The 21,013-nt window shown below is 50.2% G+C and overlaps 1 protein-coding gene across 1 annotated transcript in view; it reads left to right on the forward strand.

Moving 5' to 3' along the window:
- SDHB (succinate dehydrogenase complex iron sulfur subunit B) overlaps nucleotides 1–15,388 on the forward strand; it is a 30,825-nt gene extending 15,437 nt beyond the window's left edge. Inside the window, exons 3-8 of the mRNA XM_049617979.1 lie at nucleotides 5,560–5,645; nucleotides 8,175–8,311; nucleotides 8,946–9,062; nucleotides 10,159–10,260; nucleotides 11,498–11,620; nucleotides 15,165–15,388. Of these exons, the coding sequence (XP_049473936.1) occupies nucleotides 5,560–5,645; nucleotides 8,175–8,311; nucleotides 8,946–9,062; nucleotides 10,159–10,260; nucleotides 11,498–11,620; nucleotides 15,165–15,242 (643 nt within the window). The 3' untranslated portion in view covers nucleotides 15,243–15,388. The remainder of the gene's footprint in view (nucleotides 1–5,559; nucleotides 5,646–8,174; nucleotides 8,312–8,945; nucleotides 9,063–10,158; nucleotides 10,261–11,497; nucleotides 11,621–15,164) is intronic.
- The last annotated feature ends 5,625 nt before the right edge of the window (nucleotides 15,389–21,013 follow it).

Consider the following 21,013-nt stretch of genomic DNA (forward strand, 5'->3'; position numbering starts at 1 on the left):
AAGGATATAGATTGGTATCTTTCATGAACATAGACACAAAAATTCTCAAGATTTCAGCAGATCAAATCTAACCATCTATAAGAAAAGGATAATGCCTTAATAACCAAGTTTGGGCTTGTCCCAGGGGTGCAGAGTAGTTTTAACATTGGAAAATCATGGGTGCCTGGGTGGCTCAGTTGGTTAAGTGTCCAACTCTTGATTTCAGCTCAGGTCATGATCTCACTGTTTGTGAAATGGAGTCCACACCAGCCTTCAGGGTCCGAGCTGGGTGTGGAGCCTGTTTGAGATTCTCTCCTCTCTGCCCCTCCCTGCTCACAGTTCCCACTCCCACCCCCACCTCTCTATCAAAGTAAGTAAACATTTAGGAAAATTGGAAAATCAGTCCGTGTCATTCACCATAGTAACAAGATAAAGGAGAAAAACCAGAAGTCTGCACACTTGAAAAAAGAGGGGGAGCTTCCTCGACTAGATAAAGAGCATCTGTGGAAAATCGACAGCTCACTATGAAATAGTTAGTGCTCTGCCCACAAGGAGCATAGCAGGGGTGTCCACTCCACTTCTGTTGAGTGTTCTACATGACATTTGAACAAGTGCATTAAGGGCAAGTTAAAAATAAAGGGCATGAAATTTGGAAAGGAGGAAATAAAACTGTCACCAGTGACAAATAACATCATTGCTTACATAGAAAATTTGAGGGAATCTACCAAAAAAAAAAAGAAAATTCCAGGGAATCTACAAAACTACAAGGACATAAGTAAATTTAGCAAGGTTGCATGGTACAAGGTCATGCAAAAAGGGTTTTTTTGGTTTTTTTTTTTTTTACTAGCATCAGCCATTATAGAATTTTATTGGAGGTTCTAACCAAGGAAATTAGGCAAGAGAAAATAGAGCAAATTGAAAAGGAAGAAGGAAACTCTTCATAGTTGACATGACCTTGTATATAGAAAATCTTAACAAATCCACACCAAGAAACTATTAGATCTAATAAACTAGTTCAGCGAGGATATAAGATCAGTATATAAAAATCAGTTGTATTTCTATAAACTAGTCGTGAACAGTCCTTAAATAAGAAAATGGTTCCATTTACAATAACATGAAAAAGAATAAAATGCTGAGGATCCAACTTAGCAAAAGAAATGCAAGACTTGTACGCTGAGAACTATAAAACATCGGTGACAAGAAATTAAAAACCTAGGGGCAACTGGCTGGTGCAGTCTGTTGAGCATCCGACCCTTTTTTTTTTTTTAAGATGGTATTATACATTCCTTTTTTTTTAACCCTTATTAGAGAAAGAGAATGCAAGTGGGGGAGGGGCAGAAAGAGCAAGAATCCCAAGCAGGCTCCTCACTGTCAGTGCAGAGCCCATTGCAGGGCTCCAGCTCAGGCTGTGAGATCATGACCTGAACTAAAAATCAAGAGTCAGATGCTTCACCGACTGAGCCACCCTGGGTGCCCCAAGTGTCCCAGTTCTTGATTATGGCTCCAGTCATGATCCCCAGGTCAAGGGATCAAGCCCCACATTGGGCAACACACTTGAGTGTGGAGCCTGCTTAAGATTCACTCTCCCTGGGGCGCCTGGGTGGCTCAGTCGGTTAAGCGGCCGACTTCGGCTCAGGTCATGATCTCGCGGTCCGTGGGTTCGAGCCCCGCATCGGGCTCTGTGCTGACAGCTCAGAGCCTGGAGCCTGTTTCAGATTCTGTGTCTCCCTCTTTCTCTGACCCTCCCCTGTTCATGCTCTCTCTCTCTCTGTCTCAAAAATAAGTAAATGCTAAAAAAAAAAAAAAAAAAAAGATTCACTCTCTCTCTTTGCCCTGTTCACTCTCAAATGGGGGGGAAGAAAAAAAGGAAAGAAATTAAAGACTTAGATAAATGGAAAGACATCCCATGTTTAAGGGCTGGAAAACAATTTTTTTAAGTAGTCTCCGCCCAACGTGGGGCTCAAACTCACAAGACTGAGTCACATACTCCTCCAACTGAGCCAACCAGGCGCCCCTGGAAAACAATCTTTTTAAGGTGGCACTGCACCCCTAAATTGATTTACAGATTCAACACAATTACTGTCAAAAGCCCACCAGTCATTTTTGCAGAAATTGACAAGCAGATCCTAAAATGTCTATGGAAATGTAAGGGACACAGAATAGCCAAAAAAATCTTGATTTCTATGTAAAAATGTTATTTGCATCATTGTATATGATAGAGGAGGATTTAAGCAAGCTAAGGGTCCTTCCATAGGAAAACAGGTGATTACTGTCCTTTATTGGAGATGTTGAATGAAAAAAGCAAGGTGTTATTATATATATTGCTTTTTTTAGGTGTGAGAAAAATATACCAAACTCTTTAACAGTCCCTAGCTATTATGAAATTTAGCAGGAGAGATCACTTGAAGGGAGGGCTTTGGCTTTTTAACTTGATATTTGAAATTTTTGTAAAAATAAAGAGGATTGCTGCCATTTAAAACATGCCAGGACAAGAATAGACAGATCATTTGAATTTTTTTAAGTTGCAAAATAAACTCTACTTCAGTGAAATTCTGTTACAGAATACCAGAAGGAAGTACCATGAATCAGAAGCAAAAGAAGGTTTAGTCAGTGATTTGGGGCAATTGATTAGCAGTTTTTGTAATTTGGGGGGAATAATTTTAAAATGCATGGGGTGCCTGGGTGGCTCAGTTAAGCTTCCAACCTCAGCTCAGGTCATGATCTCACAGTTCATAAGTTCAAGCCCCTCCCCTGCTCGTGTGCACTCGCGTGCGCTCTCTCTCTCTCTCTCTCTCTGTCAAAAATAAATACACATTTTTTTTTTTAATGTAAAATCTAGAGGAAAATTCTAGTCTTGAAACGTCAGGAAGGGGTTTAATCTTTTTAGATTTAAAATTGATAGTACTGGGGCCCTGGCTGGCTCAGGCAGAGGAGTGTGTGACTCTTGATCTTGGAATTATGAGTTCAAGCCCCATATTGGGTATAGAGATTATTAAAAAATAAAATTTTATAAATACATACATACATTAAAAATAGTGATAGTATCATAAGGGGAAAGGGTGGTCAACTGTAACATGTAAGCATTTAAATCTGTGTGGTTTAAAAGTTCCATTACCAAAATTAGAAGTCAAATAGCCAATTGCTGGTTATGGGCTGGAGGTGAGGGAGGGGCAGGATTCGCCACTGATAGAATAGATTGGTGGTATAAATTTGGCCTTTTCCAGGGTTTCTGGCTCCTAAAACCCTTGTGATCCAAAGTGATAAGAGCTATAGGGTCATCTTTTGTTTATAATAGTTTTGGTTTTGTTCCCAGTTCCTGAAATAGCTCCGGATAAATACTGAAGGTGCAATGGGCTTGTATTTTTTATTCATGACAAGCCCCTTTCAGCCACCTGAGTTTACTCTAAAGAGGTGGTTTCTAGAAGTCTAGATAACCACAGGTTGGGGTGGGGGCTGATTACTAGGGAACCAACCCTGTGTTTAGACTGTTGGAACCCTCTGCCCTACCCCTTGACCTGAGAGGGAAGAGAGGTTAGAGGTCAAACCACCGACCAGCAGCACCATGTAATCAATCATGCCTGTGCCGTGAAGCCTCCATGAAAGGACCCGGATTGTGGGGTTCAGAGAGTCTGGGTGCGTGAACTCGTGCAGGTGCAGGGAGAGGGCACGGAAGCTCTGCTCCCCTTCCTGGGCACCTTGCCCTGTGCACCTCTTCCACTTGGCCATTCTACTAAATCAGAACCTAGTAAATTACCTGTTTATCCAAGTTCTGTAAGCTGCTCTAGCAACTGTCAAACCCAAGGGAGGGGATCATGAGAATCTCTGATCCACAGCCAGTCTTCCAGCCCGAGCTTGCAGCGGGCAGCGGGTGTCCGAGGACGGTGGGGATGGGGGCTGGGACCAAGCCCTTCAACTGTGGGATCTGATGCTGTCACCGGCCAGTGGTGGTGGGGCCAGATTGAGTTACACTGTGGGGACACCCAGCTGGGGTTGCAGGATTGCTCGGTTCCGGAAACCACACGCCTGGTGACCAGGAGTGTCAGAAGTGAAGTACTGGGAATGATGAGTTTTGGAGCTTTAAAAAAGATTTTTTCCTTTAAAAACAATTCCTAAGATCTCCTAAACAAAGAGGCAAAGAACATGGGTGGACCGAGTCTGTAGCATAGTCGACTAGAATGAAGGTGCCTCGCGGGCAGGGTTTTCATCTGTTCTCTGGTGTATGTCCAGCAGCCAGCGTGGAACCTGGCACAGCACACTTCCAATAAGCAGCTGGAGCGTGAAGACACATCAATGGCTTTATGACAGATACTCAACCACTGAAATACTCAAAGATCTCAGATTAAAACGATAATACTTCTCCATTCTCAAAATAGCAGAGGTTTTCAAAGGGTGGTTCCCAGTGTTAGCAAAGATAGGGTGAAAAGGGTACTTGCATCTTGCTGATAGAAATACAGATAATGCGGCCCTGTTAACTAATCTTGTTGTGATCATTTTACCATATGTACCTAGGGGCGCTTTTTTTTTTAAGTTTATTTATTTTGAGGGCGGGCAGGTAGAGACAGAGAATCTCAAGCAGGCTCTGGGTTGTCGGCACAGAGCCCAACGCAGGGCTCAAACTCACAAACCATGAGATCAAGACCCGAGCTGAAATCAAGAGTCCGACGCTTAACTGAGCCACCCACGCGCCCCAGTATATACGTATATTAAATTATGTGCTACGCTATCATGCTGTGCACCTTAAATTTGCATGTCATATGGCAATTATAGCTCAATAAAGTAGAAAAAAAAGAAATCTGGATAATGCTAAAGGATATCGGGGCGGGGCATATTTTTTAAAATCCCATGCATAGAGCAGGACTGGGAGGCATGGGCGTGACAACCAGGAAATAGGTTTGTTGAGCACGTGACTGTGCCAGATACTGTGAAAGTCGCATGCTTTTATTTCATCTTTGTAATAATCCTGCGATTTAAGTTTTGGTTCCATTTGACAGGGAAACAGGCTCAGGGAGAGTGAACCGTTCATACAACTGCAGCCTCTGCACGATGATGATCACAGTTACACTGAGCGGATGTGGCAGGCACTCTGTTTGACTGTCCTGTGTGTTAATTCACCTGCAGCGGTCCCGTGAGATGTAGGGGCTGCCTCTGCTTCGTAGGTGGGAAGCTGATGAAGCGGTTTGCCAAGAACCTGGCGAGTGGCCAAGCCAGGGTTCTGACCAGGTTCTCAGACGCCAGGCCTGCGCCCCAAGTTCCAAGCCCTGTGCTACTGCCCTTCCTCTCACCCCACTGCCCCCTCACGCATGGGCACTCGCAGTGCTTTGGAGTAAGGGGGCTCTCTCTCTGCTCCTTCAGCTTTCCTTTTCCTAGAAATGTATACGCAGTGTGACTCTGCAGGACTTACAATGTGTAAGAATACACAAAAATAGAACGATGGAAAAATTCCTGAATATGACCTCAGAAAGCCAAAAGGGTAAGAGCAGCTAATATACACAGACGTGTCAGGTCATATTATAATAATGAAGTGTAGGTACATTGGACTTCCCATCAGTACGACTGGAGTGTCTTATTGTTTTTGGTCAGATGTGGTCCTATGGTGTTGGATGCTTTAATCAAGATTAAGAATGAAATCGATTCGACTTTGACTTTCCGACGATCATGCAGAGAAGGTAAGTATCTCCTTCCTTATTAGGCTTTAGACCCTTATGCTTGGTGCCCGGGCCGGCCACGACTGAGACAGCTACCCGAACAGCTGGCCATCCGCCGGGTGACCTTGCTGTGCGTCGCACTTCCTTTTCTTGGGTAAATGTGTCAAAAATTCGAACCGTAGTACAAGCTCTGGTTTCTGAATTTTCTTCCCGTCAGGAGCTTTATGTCACGCGGTCACTGCATCCGGCGGTCCCCGTGAGCTGTCACACCCTCAGGGACCAGCTTGGGTCTGCTAGCCAGCCACTTCCGCACCCCTGCCAAGCTGTTTCGCCCGGGGGCAGGGGGGCAGGGGGGTACGGGTGTGCCCCCACCCCCAGCTCCCAGCATTACGCACGCTCAGAGCAGCTGCTCAGTAGGAACATTCTGGGTGGGAACAGTTTCCCACAGTGTGCAGCCGGTGTCGCAGGAGCTGATTTCCAGCAGTATTCAGACCCGCGTGTTTTACTTTAATAGCCGTGTGTTTATATGCTACGTTAGAAAAAAATAATTACTAATGACAGTGTAACAGTGGTAAAGTTTTTTAACATAAATCTAAGTAAACATGAGTTGATTTTAAGAAAACCCCTAGATAATCTTCAGTGGTACGTTTTGAGTACCAATCACAAAAGTCACAGAGGGATGCTACGAGGGCTGACTGGTCCCGATGGCCGTGGAGCACAGTGTGCATGCCCGGCTCTGTTCTGTTCACTTTACGCGGAATAGACCAGCCCTATTACTGTTTACGCTGAGGTCTGGGGAGGTTAAGGGACTTCCAGAAAAACACAGATAGTTGGGGAGCCAGGAGTCCGCCAGATTTGTCAGATTCCAGAACTGCACTCAGGCGGTACGGTCTGCTGGCCAGGCTTGGAAAACCTGAGAAAACGAAACAGAGGGTAGTGTGGGCCAAAACAAGTGATTGAATCTTCTTCCTAAAATAACCTTTCCTAAAAGGGAAAGTCACTATAGATATTGGCCCATCACTTTTTAATCTTCGTTCTGCTGTACATTTCAGGTCATTCAGTCCTGCTTCTAAGACATCTGCTTTGATTCATCTAATCTTACAGGATGGGATTTAGTGTACCAAATGCTGACAGATATTACCATAGTTTGGCTGAGTCCTGCTGTTCAGGGAACATTCTGCTGTAATTAAACACCAACCTTCCCCATGTAAGTCCTGGCAACACAGGAAATATAGATGCTTTTCAGTAACCTTTCCCCGTAAGACTTTTTCAGAGCCAAGAATATAAGCTGTGGCCCATCTGGACTAAAAACTACGAAGCAGAATGATATTAATTACCACTCCTTTCTCTTCCCTTGTTGGTAAGAGAATTTCTAGGGGAGCCTTTTTCAGAGAAGAAGAAAATTTGTTTATTTTTGAGAGAGAGCATAAGTGGCTCCAGGCTCTGAGCTGTCAGCACAGAACCCATCGCGGGGCTTGAACTCACAAGCTGTGAGATCATGACCTGAGCCGAAGTTGGATACCTAACCGGCTGAGCCACCCAGGCACCCCAGATTTATTTTTTAAATTGTATGCCATCGCTTACAAAAGCATATTTCTCTGCTGGGATGCCAGGCTTACATAAATATATTGACGACATTCAGTCCCCTGGGGAACTATAGGAGTATTTGCTTAAGACACGCTTATTAAGATTCACAGAAGGGAGTGGTCTTACTAAAGTGATAACCCAGTGCACGTCTCACAAGTAATCACATTTCTCTGGCCTGATCTTCAAAAGACAGCTTCAGAGAAGTGGATTCATACTGCATAGTCATCTTTAAACTCTGAAATACCTAGGAAATTTCCCTACACGGGACGTGAGTCCAGGCAAAGAGAAGTCTCACTCTCAGGGTCCTGCGTCAGCACCTTATTTTTGCTGTGCTTTGGTTCCAGTTAGTTCATTCTTCTCCTTGGAAGGTCAGTGCTCAGCCAGTTTACGTGGGTTTCATATCCCCAGAGCCGCTATGCTGCTAGTTTTGGTGAAAACAGAGTAAGAGTTCTATGTGGGTGATCACACCCAGGCCTAAACCGGAAGATGATATTTTGCTTTTGGTTTCTGTCTGTTAGAGTTTGAGTTCAAGTAACAGGGACTTTAAAAAAAAAAACTTTTCCCCCCCCTGGAAATACATGAATCGTGGAGCTAGGACTGATGTGGGCCCTCTGTGATGCCCCTGGAAATACATGAATCTTGGAGCTAGGACTGATGTGGGCCCTCTGTGGTGCCACCAGTGCCCCAGGCCCCTTCTGTCTCCCAGCGCCATCTGTGGCGTGTCGATGCCAGCCTCAAGGTTACCTCACGGTCCCAAAATGGCTTTTGGAACCGCGGCCGCTAGATCTGCATTCCAGGCAGAAAGATGGAGGAGAGGGAAAACAGCATCACCTCCTGCCCCAGTGGATTCTGTGTCAGTGCTGCCCCTGATGGTAGAGGAACAACATTCCAGAAAAGAGAGTTTGAAGCTGGACCGCCTGAGCGGGGGCGGGGAGGAGGTGTTAAATGCATTCTCTCTATCAGGCATCTGTGGCTCTTGCGCGATGAACATCAACGGAGGCAACACTCTGGCTTGCACCCGCAGGATTGACACCAACCTCAGCAAAGTCTCCAAAATCTACCCTCTTCCACATATGTATGTGATAAAGGATCTTGTTCCCGTGAGTTTCTGCCTCCCTCCCTCCCTCCCTCCCTCCCATCCCCCCTTCTGTCTCCTATCCCCCCCATCCCTCCCCCTTTTTTATCTTCAGGGGAGAGGGGAAGAGGTGTGTGTGAGAGAGAGAGAAAGATATGTTATCAGTTCTTTAGGGCAGGCTTTTTCCCTGAGTTAAGGAATTTGAATGGTCGAAGATAAACCCACCTACAAGATTCTCCAGCAGCTCATTTGGTGAGGATTGTTTGGGAATAACTGGGCACAAGATTGTAGAGTTGGAACAGTCCCAGAATCAAGAATTTGTCCATAACTACAAAGAATTCATGTGGAAAATCCCAGTGGGGAAGGCAACACTGGTTACGCGTTGGACTTTAATTTCTGCCTCCCCGTGTTTGACCACCTTCACTGGAGGGGCTATGGGATTGGAAGGCTTCCTGAGTGGGTGAAGGAGAGATTTCCGAGCCACAATTAACGCTGACGATTTCTCCTTCTGCAGTCTTTGCACAGATCCACGCCGAAGTGAGTCAGACTTCTGTAGGATCGGGGGGGAAGTAGGGATTGTCCACGAAATGGGGTGAATAAGGAAGCTAAGGAGTGGTGGTGAAATCTGACCCTGTTTTCCTTCTGCCTCTTAACCTCAGGACTTGAGCAACTTCTATGCTCAGTACAAATCCATTGAGCCTTATTTGAAGAAGAAGGATGAATCCCAGGAAGGCAAGCAGCAGTACCTGCAGTCCATAGAAGATCGTGAGAAACTGGTCATTAGTCCCCATTTATTGTCTTGCTTTGAGGAATCTTGTTGCCAAGATGCTTGCCAGGAAGTGTGGCTTGGGGGGATGGGGTGGAGAGTGGCAGCATGGGATCGTGCGGACCGTTTGTTTAGTGTGTTCTGGAAGGAAACTACAAGAGCATCTGTCCAAGGGCTGGACTGCCATCCTCTCGGGACCACGTGGGCAGTGTGAACCCACAAGGGCCCACAGTGGACCAGGGGTCTGGAGCAGGCCCACACTGCCTAGAAGGGCACGTCATTACCGTGTTGCAGGATGTTTGTCTTTTTCAAAAGAAACCTGTATGCAGATTACCAGGTTTTTCCAAGCTGACGCCCCCATCGGAGGCTCTTTGACACTCGGGGGCAAATCAGACACGTCCTGGCCGTTGGTGGTCCTGCTTCCACCACCTGTTTTGCAGACAGGAGCAAAGGAGTTCATGGCAAAACTGGGACTAGAACCTTGCTGTTCTTTGCTGACACCGAGAGTCCAGGGATTGCTGGGCAGGGTGGGGGACAGCCCTGTCACTCTGAGTTCCAGTATCCAGGCTGTGAAGTTTTTTTGTTTTGTTTTTTTTTAATGTTTATTTATTTTTGAGAGAGAAAGCACGAGCTGGGGAGGGACATGGAGGGAGGGAGGGAGACGGAATCCCAAGCAGGCTCAGAGCTGGTCGGCACAGAGCCCGACGCGGGACTCGAACTCATGAACCTTGAGATCATGACCTGAGCCGAAGTCGGACATTTAACCAACTGAGCCACCCAGGTTTCCCTGGTTGCTTTTCTTTGTTTTGCTTTTTGGGGGGTTTGTTTGTTTTTAGATAACAGAGGTGGTGTATTAAAGGATAAGTACATTGTACATGGCCTTCAGAACTCTGGGTTCTAATCCAGCAAATGTTTACATTTTGGTTCCAAGATCTCTTTTTACAAATCTGATACATCCCTACAAGCCACCCCTAGGATTTTGCCAAGAAAACTCACATGCAAATAGTCGCTTTGTTCACGTGCCGACCGCCGACATCACATTCAGTCAGCTAGAAACCCAAGTCTCTTCGGCCTTGGGCCCCTGAATGCCCTTTCCCTCCGCACAGGACGGGCTGTATGAGTGTATTCTCTGTGCCTGCTGCAGCACCAGCTGCCCCAGCTACTGGTGGAACGGAGACAAATACCTGGGACCTGCAGTCCTTATGCAGGTAAGGTGCTCCTTCGTTGCTCTAAGAGAAGTTAAAACTGAGGCATCCAGAAGTCCAAGAGGACGGTGGGTTGTTGGAAACCAGGATGCCAACGGGCGTCCGTCACAGGCAGGGCAATGGGGTGCCTGGACTTCGCGTGGTTTCAGTACATCTTCTGCAAGATACCTCGTTTCTGTGTGGTGAGGGTCACCCCGAGGCAACGCACGCCCTGCAGATGTTAAAACGCATTCCTTGTGCAGCTGTCTCTTGCTTCCCCACGTGCCTGCTTTCCCCAGACCACATCTGTCAGGCAGCCCCCCGTCTCCCTCCCCGGGGAGTTTGGACGTGTGCAGGCCGGAGAGAGAAATTTGACTGAGGGGCAGCCTCCCAGCTGTAAGTTTGGCACTTGTTTCCAGGCTGATGAAAACCTGGAGTCCTGGGTTTAGGGGTTGCTTGGAGAGGAGGCAGCACGGCCTTTCTGGGCACATCACTGCATGTGTACTCACTGCAGGGAAACTGCCTTTGTTCCTTCCCATAAAGCTGTGCTTTTTAAGTTTCTGGCCAGTGCTTTTCTCAGATTCTCGAGCAGCTCAAAAACACCAGTTCTCATTTCTCATCTTCCCACAAAAAGGGAAGCTCCGTGCGGTGTGACCACTTAGCAGCATTGATTCCCATCCACATAAAAGATCGAACGACGAGGCCCGTTCGTTCACCGTTGGCACCCGCACCATCGCTGTGAGGTCCTGGGGAACGGAGCCCCCTCCGCCTCCCTGCGCCAGCAGCCCGTGCTCGGGCGGTTGACCGCCTTCAGCCGGCCCAGGCCAGGCTCCCAGATGGGCTGGCCAATCACGGGAGTCTGTCGGTGGAACAAATATTAAATATCCTCTCTGGACAGAGATCTTAAGTCATCAGTCTACGGGAGACCGTGGGTAGGTGCTGTGAAGGCGGTTCCCTGACTCAGAAGCTGGGCATCCAGGAGGCCAATGAGCGCCTTGAAGTGATGAGGGGGCGGTGCCTGCTCGCATGTAATCAAGCACCAGGGTACCAGGTGCAGTGTGGCTCAGAAGTTGGGGGGTCGTTAATCAAGGGGGTTACCGAGGAGGGGGGGGGGGGCCTTGCCTTGAAAGATGGCAGGACTTAAGGAGCAGAGACGAGGCCCCTAAACTGAGAGACTCCCTCCCTTCTGCACCCCTGCCTGGGGCTTTGAGCTGTGACGGGTTAAGCTGCCAGCTCAGCGCCTCGGCCCCCGGTTCCCCAGGCCTATCGCTGGATGATCGACTCCAGAGACGACTTCACGGAGGAGCGCCTGGCCAAGCTGCAGGACCCGTTCTCCCTGTATCGCTGCCACACCATCATGAACTGCACGAGGACCTGCCCCAAGGTACGAGGCGCCGGCGGCCCTCCGCCCTGCCTCCGGGCCGACGTGTCCGAAGCGTCCGAAGTGCCATGTGCGGTTCCCTCTGTGTCCCTGTGCCTCCGTCTCGCAGCGTCCCACAGCCAGTCTGCTATGCTCTCGCAGCCAGCCCGTTCGTTCTCGGGGTCTCTTCTCGGTCTCAGCTCGAGCTCACCTAGCTTTCCCTCCCCTTCCTGCTCGTCCTCCTGCTTCCTGGACTCGCCCTGATTTCAGCTCCGGCCATCCGCCTGTCTTCTCTGCGTTTCTGTGCCACATCCGAGGCGCGTGGCCCGCTGTGGGCTGGCTGCGCGTGGCCCGCTGTGGGCTGGCTGCCCTTCGGTCCAGGCGGTGGGCAGGGAGCAGCCCGGGCCACGCAGCTCAGAGCATGGCTGCCCCTCGAGCAGAGACTATAGGCAGTGGGGTGAGTGTGTGAGCAGGCAGCAAGATGGAAACCGGGATAACCAGCCAGCAGCTTTAAAGAAAGCGTGGGGGGAGGCAGCCGAGCTTAAACAGGACATCCAGGTGGGTAATTCCCTTCTTTTTTTGCCTGACACCCGTGTTTCCAGGTGCCCGTCTCTGCCACGGTGCTTCTCGTGGTCCATCAGCAGTGGGGCCTGGTAGGGGCCCCCAGGCGGGGGTGAGGCTCTGCCCCCGGGACCTCTAATTTGTGGGGCAAGTTAGACCACTGACGTGCTCAGAACAGCTCCTGGCACAGTGAGCGCTCAGTAAATGGGCCCACAGACGGGTGCCCGGCCTGTTCCAGACTCAGAGACAGCAGCTCCGGGGGGCACTTGGCTTCTGGGTGCATTCCCTGGGGGGCGTCTTTGCATGACACATGGGAGCAGACAAGAACGGAGGCTGTCTGGAACCCATGGGAGGACACACGGGCCCAGATTGTTTGAACTGGAAGGGACCCTCTTACAGACGGGGAAGCCGAGCCCGGGCAGGAGTAGAGAGGGCAGCGACCTGCCAAGGTCACTGTCGGGGCAGGGCAAGGCCAGAAAAGCAGGCCCCCTGCCTCCCAGACTAGCCTCTTCCTGCTGCCCCAGATCAGGTGGGCTCGGGTGTGCTGACCCCCTAGTCCTGTGGTAAGCGGAGGCGGGCAGGGGCGCCGTGGACGCTCATCCCTCACCCCATCACCCCCTCCACCTCCCCAACGCAGCCTGTGTTCCCCGCCTCTCGTGTGCCTTTCCAGAGATTGCACGCTGTACCAAATGCATACAGGGCCTGTTCAGTCCCAGTCACTGCCTTTACCCCTTAATTTATTTTCGAGATCATTCCATAGCAGCCTTGGAAGAGTGTTCTCTCTCCTTTTCTTTCCTTCTGAAGATCTCTTTTTTTCTTTTCTCTTTTTCTCTTTTCTTTCTTTCCACACATTTCTCCCCCTCCCCCACCGCCACCCCCCACACTATGGAAGTGCTTTATTGGCAGTAGGGTCGAACATACAAAAGGTTCTCAGCGGATGGGACCAGGCAGTCACGAGGCTAGGTGACACCATGAGTGAGGAGAGGGAGGTGGCTTAAAAGAAATCCCATCATCCGGAGCGTCCGGATCACAGCACTCCACAGCAGCCCGTGGGTCTCCTCCGCCCATCCTGTTCAGGGCTTCCCAGGACAGCCTCCTTGGCCTCGGGAGGCGTCATAGTTACTCGGCCCCACCAGAGTGGGGACTGCAGGGCGGACAGCACCGGCTCCATAGCCCAAGATCGGGGGCATCAGCCCCCGTGGAGTCCAGTATGGAGAGGGGAGTGCCGGGGTCAGGCCAGGGCGGAGCATCTGGGCAGGGCCAGCTGGCCGGACGGGCTTGATCTCGGGCAGAGCCGGGTGCTTGGCATCAGTGAGAAAGTTGTTAAAAGGTGCCACCTCCTGGAAAGAGGATCTCTTTTGCATTGTCGGTGGCAATGCAAGCTGGTGCAGCCACTCTGGAAAACAGCATGGAGGTTCCTCAAAAAACTAAAAAGAGAACCACCCTACGACCCAGCAATGGCACTGCTAGGCATTTATCCACGGGATACAGGTGTGCTGTTTCGAAGGGACACATGCACCCCCGTGTTTATAGCAGCACTATCGACAATGGCCAAAGTATGGAAGGAGCCCGAGTGTCCATAGATGGATGAATGGATAAAGAAAGTGTGGCGCATATATATACAACAGAGTATTACTCGGCAGTCAAAAAGAATGAAATCTTGCCATTTGCAACTACGTGGATGGAACTGGAGGCTATTATGCTAAGTGAAATTAGTCAGAGAAAGACGAAAATCATATGACTTCACTCACATGAGGACTTTAAGAGACAAAACAGATGAACATAAGGGAAGGGAAACAAAAATAATGTAAAATCGTGGAGGGGGACAAAACATAAGAGACTCTTAAATATGGAGAACAAACAGAGGGTTACTGGAGGGCTTGTAGGAAGGGGGATGGGCTAAATGGGGAAGGGGCACTAAGGAAGCTACTCCTGGAATCATTGTTGCACTATATGCGAACTAATTTGGATGTAAATTTTAAAAAGTAAAAAATAAAATTAAAAAAATAAATTAAAATAAATTTTTAAAAAAGTGACACCTCCTGGGAGCCTGGGTTAAGTGTCCACCAGACTCAGGTCACAATCTCGTGGCTCGTGAGTTCGAGCCCCGTGTCACAGAGTCTGCTTGGGATTCTCTCTCCCTCTCTACTCCTCTCTCCCCCTCTCTCTGTCCCTCACCCTCCCTCTCCTTCCCCCTTCCTCCCTCTCTCCCTTTCTCTCTGCTTCTCTCCCCCCTCAAAATACATAAGTAAACTTTTTAAAAAGTGCCACCTCCTTCTTCACTCCCTCAGTTTCCTCTGCACGATTGTTGGAGCTGCGTGTGCGTACAGATTCAGGCCCCTGAGAGGGCAGCGCCACTCCTCCCCCCCCTCCCCCTGCCCAGGTCATGGGTGTTAGAGGTGCCAAACTTCCACTTCCTGCTCAGGGCCCATGCGACCCACAGTGTCTTTTCAAGGGTAGAGTTGTGCTCCTAGAAAGACCGGGCTCTCTTCTCACCTCGGCTGCGTCCTTGTGCCCTGCTGAGGCGGCCGGCGCTCACTGGGCTCGTCATGGTGCCTCCTGCGGAAGCAGGGTTACTGGCCAGTCAGGCTGCCACGGGAGCTTGGGAAGGGTCCCCAGGGAGGGCCCTTCCTTCCCGGCACCCGTGAGGGCTCTCGTGTGTCCACGGGAACGCGTAAGAGACTGAGGGCTGCCGGCTGGTTGGGACGCCGGCCGTGGCCGTGGAAGAGCTGCCCTCTCCTGGACGTGCGTGCGTCTCGAGCACACGGCCCCCGTGGGTCTGCGCAGGGGGGCGGGAGGGGTCACCGGAGCCGTCCGGCCGCTGTGAGGCGTCTCCAGGTGGACACCGGAGAGCCCTGAGCCCCAGCCCCCCCTGGCTTTGAAAGGATGAGATTCGCATCGCCTTGCTTTGACCCCAGCCCCACTTGAGGGGGGTTCGCCCCAGGCCCTGGGTTCTTCATTCAGTCTCACGTACCCTTTGGTACTGATTCTCTTTTCTTCTCTCAAGGGGCTGAATCCAGGCAAAGCTATTGCTGAAATCAAGAAAATGATGGCCACCTATAAGGGGAAGAAAGCGTCAGTGTAACTGTTCCCGCGCTAACCGCGACTTAACCGGCCCAGCTGGACATACTTTATATCCAATTTGAGGTCTTGATTTTCCATGAATACAGCATGTATAATAAAGATTCTAAGAAAGAAATAAATGCTATTCTACTTTATTAACAAAAAAGCACGCCTGTTCCTTTTACTTGCTGAAGAGGGATGCACGGGTGCCAGAAGGAAGGGCCCTTATCCTTGAAGAGGGCCCGACCCTGGAACTGAGCCCCTGGGGGTAGGGCGGGGTCCCGGTGGACAGGCCTCCTGGGCCTGGGACTTGTTCCCTTTGCCCTTCCCCCGTGGGACGCCCTCAGGCAGCTTCCTCCTCCTCCTGGCCTCTCGGTCTGCCCAAGTGGGGGTGGGGGGGGTTGTGACCCTGCCCACCTCCCCCCTGCTCCCTGCAGGAGGGAATGTGTGCGTTCACTGATGGGAGCTCTTGTCCTACAGCCTCCCGGGTCCTGAAGCTTTCAGTATTAGAATTACTTCGAGCCACGTCTTGCTAAGTCAGTTAGACGCCTCCAGCACAGAGCAATGACCGGGATCAGCTGTGACCTTGAGTTCCACGGCTGACCTCAGGAGACCTCTCCAGGCAAGCACGGATTCCCAACACTGCCAGAATTCCCAACACTGCCACCTTGGCTGTAACACTCTACCACGAAGGCAGCAACACTCACTGAAAAGACAGATGGTGCAAAAAGTGCGGCAGGTCGGAAACGGAAAGCCCCGCAAACACCCGAGTCCCACACCGCCTCCCCCACTGACAGCTGAGGCACTTCCTTCCAGACCTTTCTGCCATGACAAATGGGCGTACAGAAAGCTTTCCCTTCAAAAATAGAGTGCAGGGGCCCCTGGGTGGCTCAGTCAGTTAAGCGTCGGACTTCAGCTCAGGTCACGATCTCACGGTTCCTGAGTTCAAGCCCCATGTCGGGCTCTGTGCTGACAGCTCAGAGCCTGGAACCTGCTTCAGATTTGTGTGTCTTTCTCTTCCTCCCCCACTCGCACTCGGTCTCTCTCAAAAATAAAGATTAAAAGAAATTTTAAAAAGTGTATATATACTCACACACACACACACACACACACACACATACAGTACAATATGGGTCGCCCAGGTGGCTCAGTCATTGAGTGTCCAACTTCAGCTCAGGTCACGATCTCCCGGTTCGTGGGTTCAGGCTCCACGTCCGTGCTGTCAGCACAGAGCCTGCTTGGGATTCTCTCTGGCCCTCTCTGCCCCTCCCCCACACGTGCGCTCATGCTCTCTGTCAAAAATAAACATTCTTCATAAAAGATTTTATTTTTTTAAGATTTTATTTTTTAAGTAATTTCTTCACCCATCATGGGGCTCAAACCCACAACCCCAAGATCCACGGACTGAGCCAGCCAGGTGTCCCGAGAATTACTTTTCTTTCTAAGGCTGAATAATACTCCATTGTGTGTAGATGCCACAGTTTGCTGGATCCATCCATCCCTCAGTGGATACTTGGTTGCTTCCAGGTTTTAGCTATCATCAATAATATAGCAGCTTTCTATTCTCACCCCACAATATATAAGGGCCTCTTTGGTGCTAATAATGATCTGCCTCAGTGTGTGTGTGTGTGTGTGTGTGTGTGTGTGTGTGTGATTTATTGTCCACCTTAGCCTTTGGAACCCCTGGTTAAGTGTTTGGTGGGGCAGGTGCACAGTGATTCTCTACTGCTGCCCATTTGGGCAAGCCCTCCTTACATTCAGGAACACTCCAAGGCTGCTTTTTAACTCACAGCAGTGAGATCATCCAGGAAACAAAGGCCTCTTGCATCGTGAGGCAGGCAGCCAAGAAAAATGTCTGACTCACCCAGGATGAACCTTTAATGAGCATTGGTGGCTTTGAAAAGGGACAGTTCAAAAGCACTAGTCTTGTCTCCAGCATTACTCATTAGGAGAGGCGAGGTGCTGGGGGGTAAAGATGAGCAAGATACGTTCCCTGCCATCCCTGCCAAGGTCGCCAAATTAAAACACAAACACACACACACACACACACACACACACCAAAAAAAAAAAAAAAACAAACCACAAACATTGTATTATTAGAAATTCAGAACAGGGTCCTTGCCCTAAAGTATAGCATCTCAGATGCTCGACCACCCCAGTGAGACCACACGGGTAACCCAACCTCTGGTGTTGAAGCCTAAACCCGGAAGTGAGAACTGAAAACCCCCCGGGGCAGCCCCCATACCTTCCATACCGTTGACACTGATTCAGCCTCGGGGAGGTCACATTCCTTGGATTCATGGATAATTTGACTTTGCTTCTAATATCCAGGTCTGCAGAGAAACATAAGTTTTTCCCACGAATAACATGATGGCTCAGAAAGACGAGCTCTGCCCCCCCAGCTGCTGGTACGAGGCAGTGTCCTGGGAGTTGTCACTGCAAATCTGCCTCAGGGCACGTCAGATTTGTGGCTTCAGGGCACCCCGTCTCCACCGGGGCCAGATGGGAACACGGTACCAACCGATAGTTGTATTGACTGTTTATTTCATCTTTCCCTGGATTGCACGCAGGCAACCGTTCTATTTTTAACAGTCACAAAGGCTCGTTCTAATAAAAACTGCAGATCTGAGCGGAGAGACGGGAACCTGTCCTTTGTGCTACTTCTGTGCCCCGATTGTGTCCGGACGATGTGCCTTCATCTGCAAAAGTAATACTGTGGAATTCGTCCAGTTTCTCTAAGACTGAACCCAGCCACGTCTTCTTACCTGGTCGTTGGGCAACTTTCACTTCTGTGCCTCTCTTTTCCTATCTATAAAACAGGCATTAACAGCATTCGCCTACTAGAATTGTGGTTCAAGTCTCAATGAGAATAAATGTTAAGTTCTTACTCAAAAAATAAGTATGTGAGGTGATAGATGTGTTAACTCAATGAAGGGAATCCTTTATACCTCAAAAAAGCTGAAAAATTTTTAAATAAATACTTAACATTAGTTTTCAAAAAGATGGGGCACCTGGGTGGCTCAGTCGGTTGAGTATCTGACTTCAGCTCAGGTCACGATCTCGCGGTCCGTGAGTTCGAGCCCCGCGTCGGGCTCTGTGCTGACTGCTCAGAGCCTGGAGCCTGTTTCGGATTCTGTGTCTCCCTCTCTCTGACCCTCCCCCGTTCATGCTCTGTGTCTCTCTGTCTCAAAAATAAATAAACGTTAAAAAAAAAAAAAAAGATAAATGAGAAAGCATCTAGCCTGCAGAGCAGGCTGTAGAGCAAATGCTCCAGAAACACAATTCAACTGATTGGTCTCAACTACCCACGACATGCAAAGCCCACTCGGTGCCACGGGGACCACACAGGCCTTCTATTCCTGGCCCCTTGGACTTGACGACCCGGGACGTTTCTGACACGCCTGACCAGACTGAGGGACCTCCCTCCCACTCAGAGGATGGTTTTTCTGGGCAGAACCAACAATGCTCATTTCTCATGTCCCACTGACCACTCGGTGCAGGGACAGAGTGCCACCAACAGACCCCAACACCCAAATTCTCTCTGGCCCTTCTCCTTTTTGCCCAGGAGACTATAAGACAAATGGCTGAAACCCCACTTCATGTGTCTGGACGGCCATCATCTTGTCATGGGTTCTGTCACTAGGTGAGAAAATCCGCTTTCGTGGCAAAAATCTAGCAAAGCTGGAGAAATTGAGAAGTAAGGCAACGCTCTAGAATCAACTGGCCCAAACTAGTGACTTCTCAATCCTTTGGCCACGTGGACCACACATATGTTACGTCTTTCTCGCCAGTCCCCAAGGGAGCAGCAGCCCTGCAAGGAAAGTTCCTTGATGGGTCCTGACCCACAGGTGCCTGGAGCCCAACCCACAAACCACTCAGAGGACCACACAGGGAGAGCCACTTCCCCAGAGGTAACCCCAGCAGATGGCAGAGACTTCCATATCCTCTGTGGTTTGGGAAGAAGCTTCCTCTGGCTTCCTGCCCCATGAAGGCGATGGGGAGAGCGGCAGGTGTGGCTCCTCCCTAGATGGGCGTAGAGGGTGGAGCCTCTTCAAAGCCAAGCAGTAGGAACGGGGGCGGGGGGGGGGGGGGGCGGTGAGGGAACCAATCTTGCAGTGCGGCATCTGAGCCCCCTGCTCTTATGAAGCTTCTAGCCCAGCGCCAGGAGCTAAAGAAAGCAACTGGCTTCTACCAAGCACCTGCTATCTCTCTTCACCCTCTGAGCCACGAAAGAGGCTCAGAGAGGGAAAGTGCCTTTTGTAAGCTCGTACAGCTAGAAAGTGCCTGATGCACATCCCAACCCAGGAGAGGTGTCACAGCCCAGCCCCAGCCCCAGGACCACACTGCCTCTTGGCAAGGCCATGCTGGCAGGCTGGTTCTCCACACCCAGCCACTGTGCCTGCTGTGGGGGTCTGGGCTCCCCGGGGAGGACGTCCGTCGGGCATATTGAGCTAAGCCCTGGGGGAAGAAATGGGGACTGTGAGAAGTTAGCCTGCCCGCACTGGAAATGTCATCGGCAGATGACACAGGACTTATCTGAACTGAGTGAAGCCAGCCGCGTCCCCCAGGAGGTCAAGCTGCTAGGCCAGCAGCCTCCCAGCTCGGTAAGTGGCTCCACTGTCCCCCATCCGCTCAGAACTAAACCCTGGAGCATAGCTGATTCCATACTCCTGCACGTTCTCATCCCACCCATGAGAGGGTCCTGCCAACATCTGTCCCTTTAGCAAATGGACGTATCGAGCTCTTGCTGTTTCAGACACTGTCAAGGCCTTCCCTTCTTTCCCTTCTGGAGTCCATCCTACACCATAACCCCCCATCGGAGCTCTGGCTTCTTCCAGCCCTTTCCATGACAGGCAATTGTTGGAGTTTTCCTCTGCCTGCCTTTGGCTGTTCCCCGTGTCTGCTTTATTCACCATCGTGTTCCCAGCTTCTAGAACCGCTTGGCACGCCATAGATCGTATTGGATAGATGACAATTGGATAGATGACACATTGGATAGATGACAGGTCCCATCCTTGGCCCTGATATGGTCGTTCCCTGATTTACTCCAGACCCTGGGGGTCTCTGACTCACCCTCTGCCTTTGGAGGTCCTTGGTCCAGAAGCCACCGACCCCAGGGTCAGGGGACGCCATGTTGGCAGTGTCACAAGCTGCATACAAGTATGAGGCCTCCGTGCGTCCCACTTGTGCAGGTGTATCCGCAGTCATGAGGTGAGGCTTCTGAGGCCTGGGTTATACCTCCGCTATTTCTCCGGCATTTTAGAGGCCTCTCGTGCATCACTGCAGTCTCCCCATGCCCACGCCCTATCTCTGAGGGGCGTATCTGACCGTGTGAGTCTCTGGGCGGGTGTGTCTTCCTTCTTTGACATTTAGTGAGCCGTGCCAGCTACTGTCCCAAGTGTTTGATGTCTTTCCTCATGTGAGCCTCACAACGCTGTGAAAGCAGGCATCGCTAATGTCATTGCCATCCCGTAGGTTAAAAAGGGAGGCCCAGAGAGTCAGGTGACTTGCCCAAGGTCACCCAGCCTGGAAAAGATGGAGGCCAGCTTGACCCAGGCTGCATAGCCCTTGACCAGTATCTGGGGCCCACTCTGTGCGTGCCGTGCGTTGGTAGGGGGTTGTCATAGCTGTGTTTCTGAGCATCACATCACCGTTGCGTGTGTGTGTTGTCTCTACGTGTCACCTCTGTGCGTGATTCTGTATGCGTGTATCTGAGGTTGTTGTGTACCTGTGTGTTGTTGGGCCAGAGCTGTCCTGTTTCCCTGAAACAGGGTCCTGCCTCTGTGTGTGCAT

Source organism: Panthera uncia (genome assembly GCF_023721935.1).
Source record: "Panthera uncia isolate 11264 chromosome C1 unlocalized genomic scaffold, Puncia_PCG_1.0 HiC_scaffold_4, whole genome shotgun sequence".
Taxonomy (NCBI): Eukaryota; Metazoa; Chordata; class Mammalia; order Carnivora; family Felidae; genus Panthera; species Panthera uncia.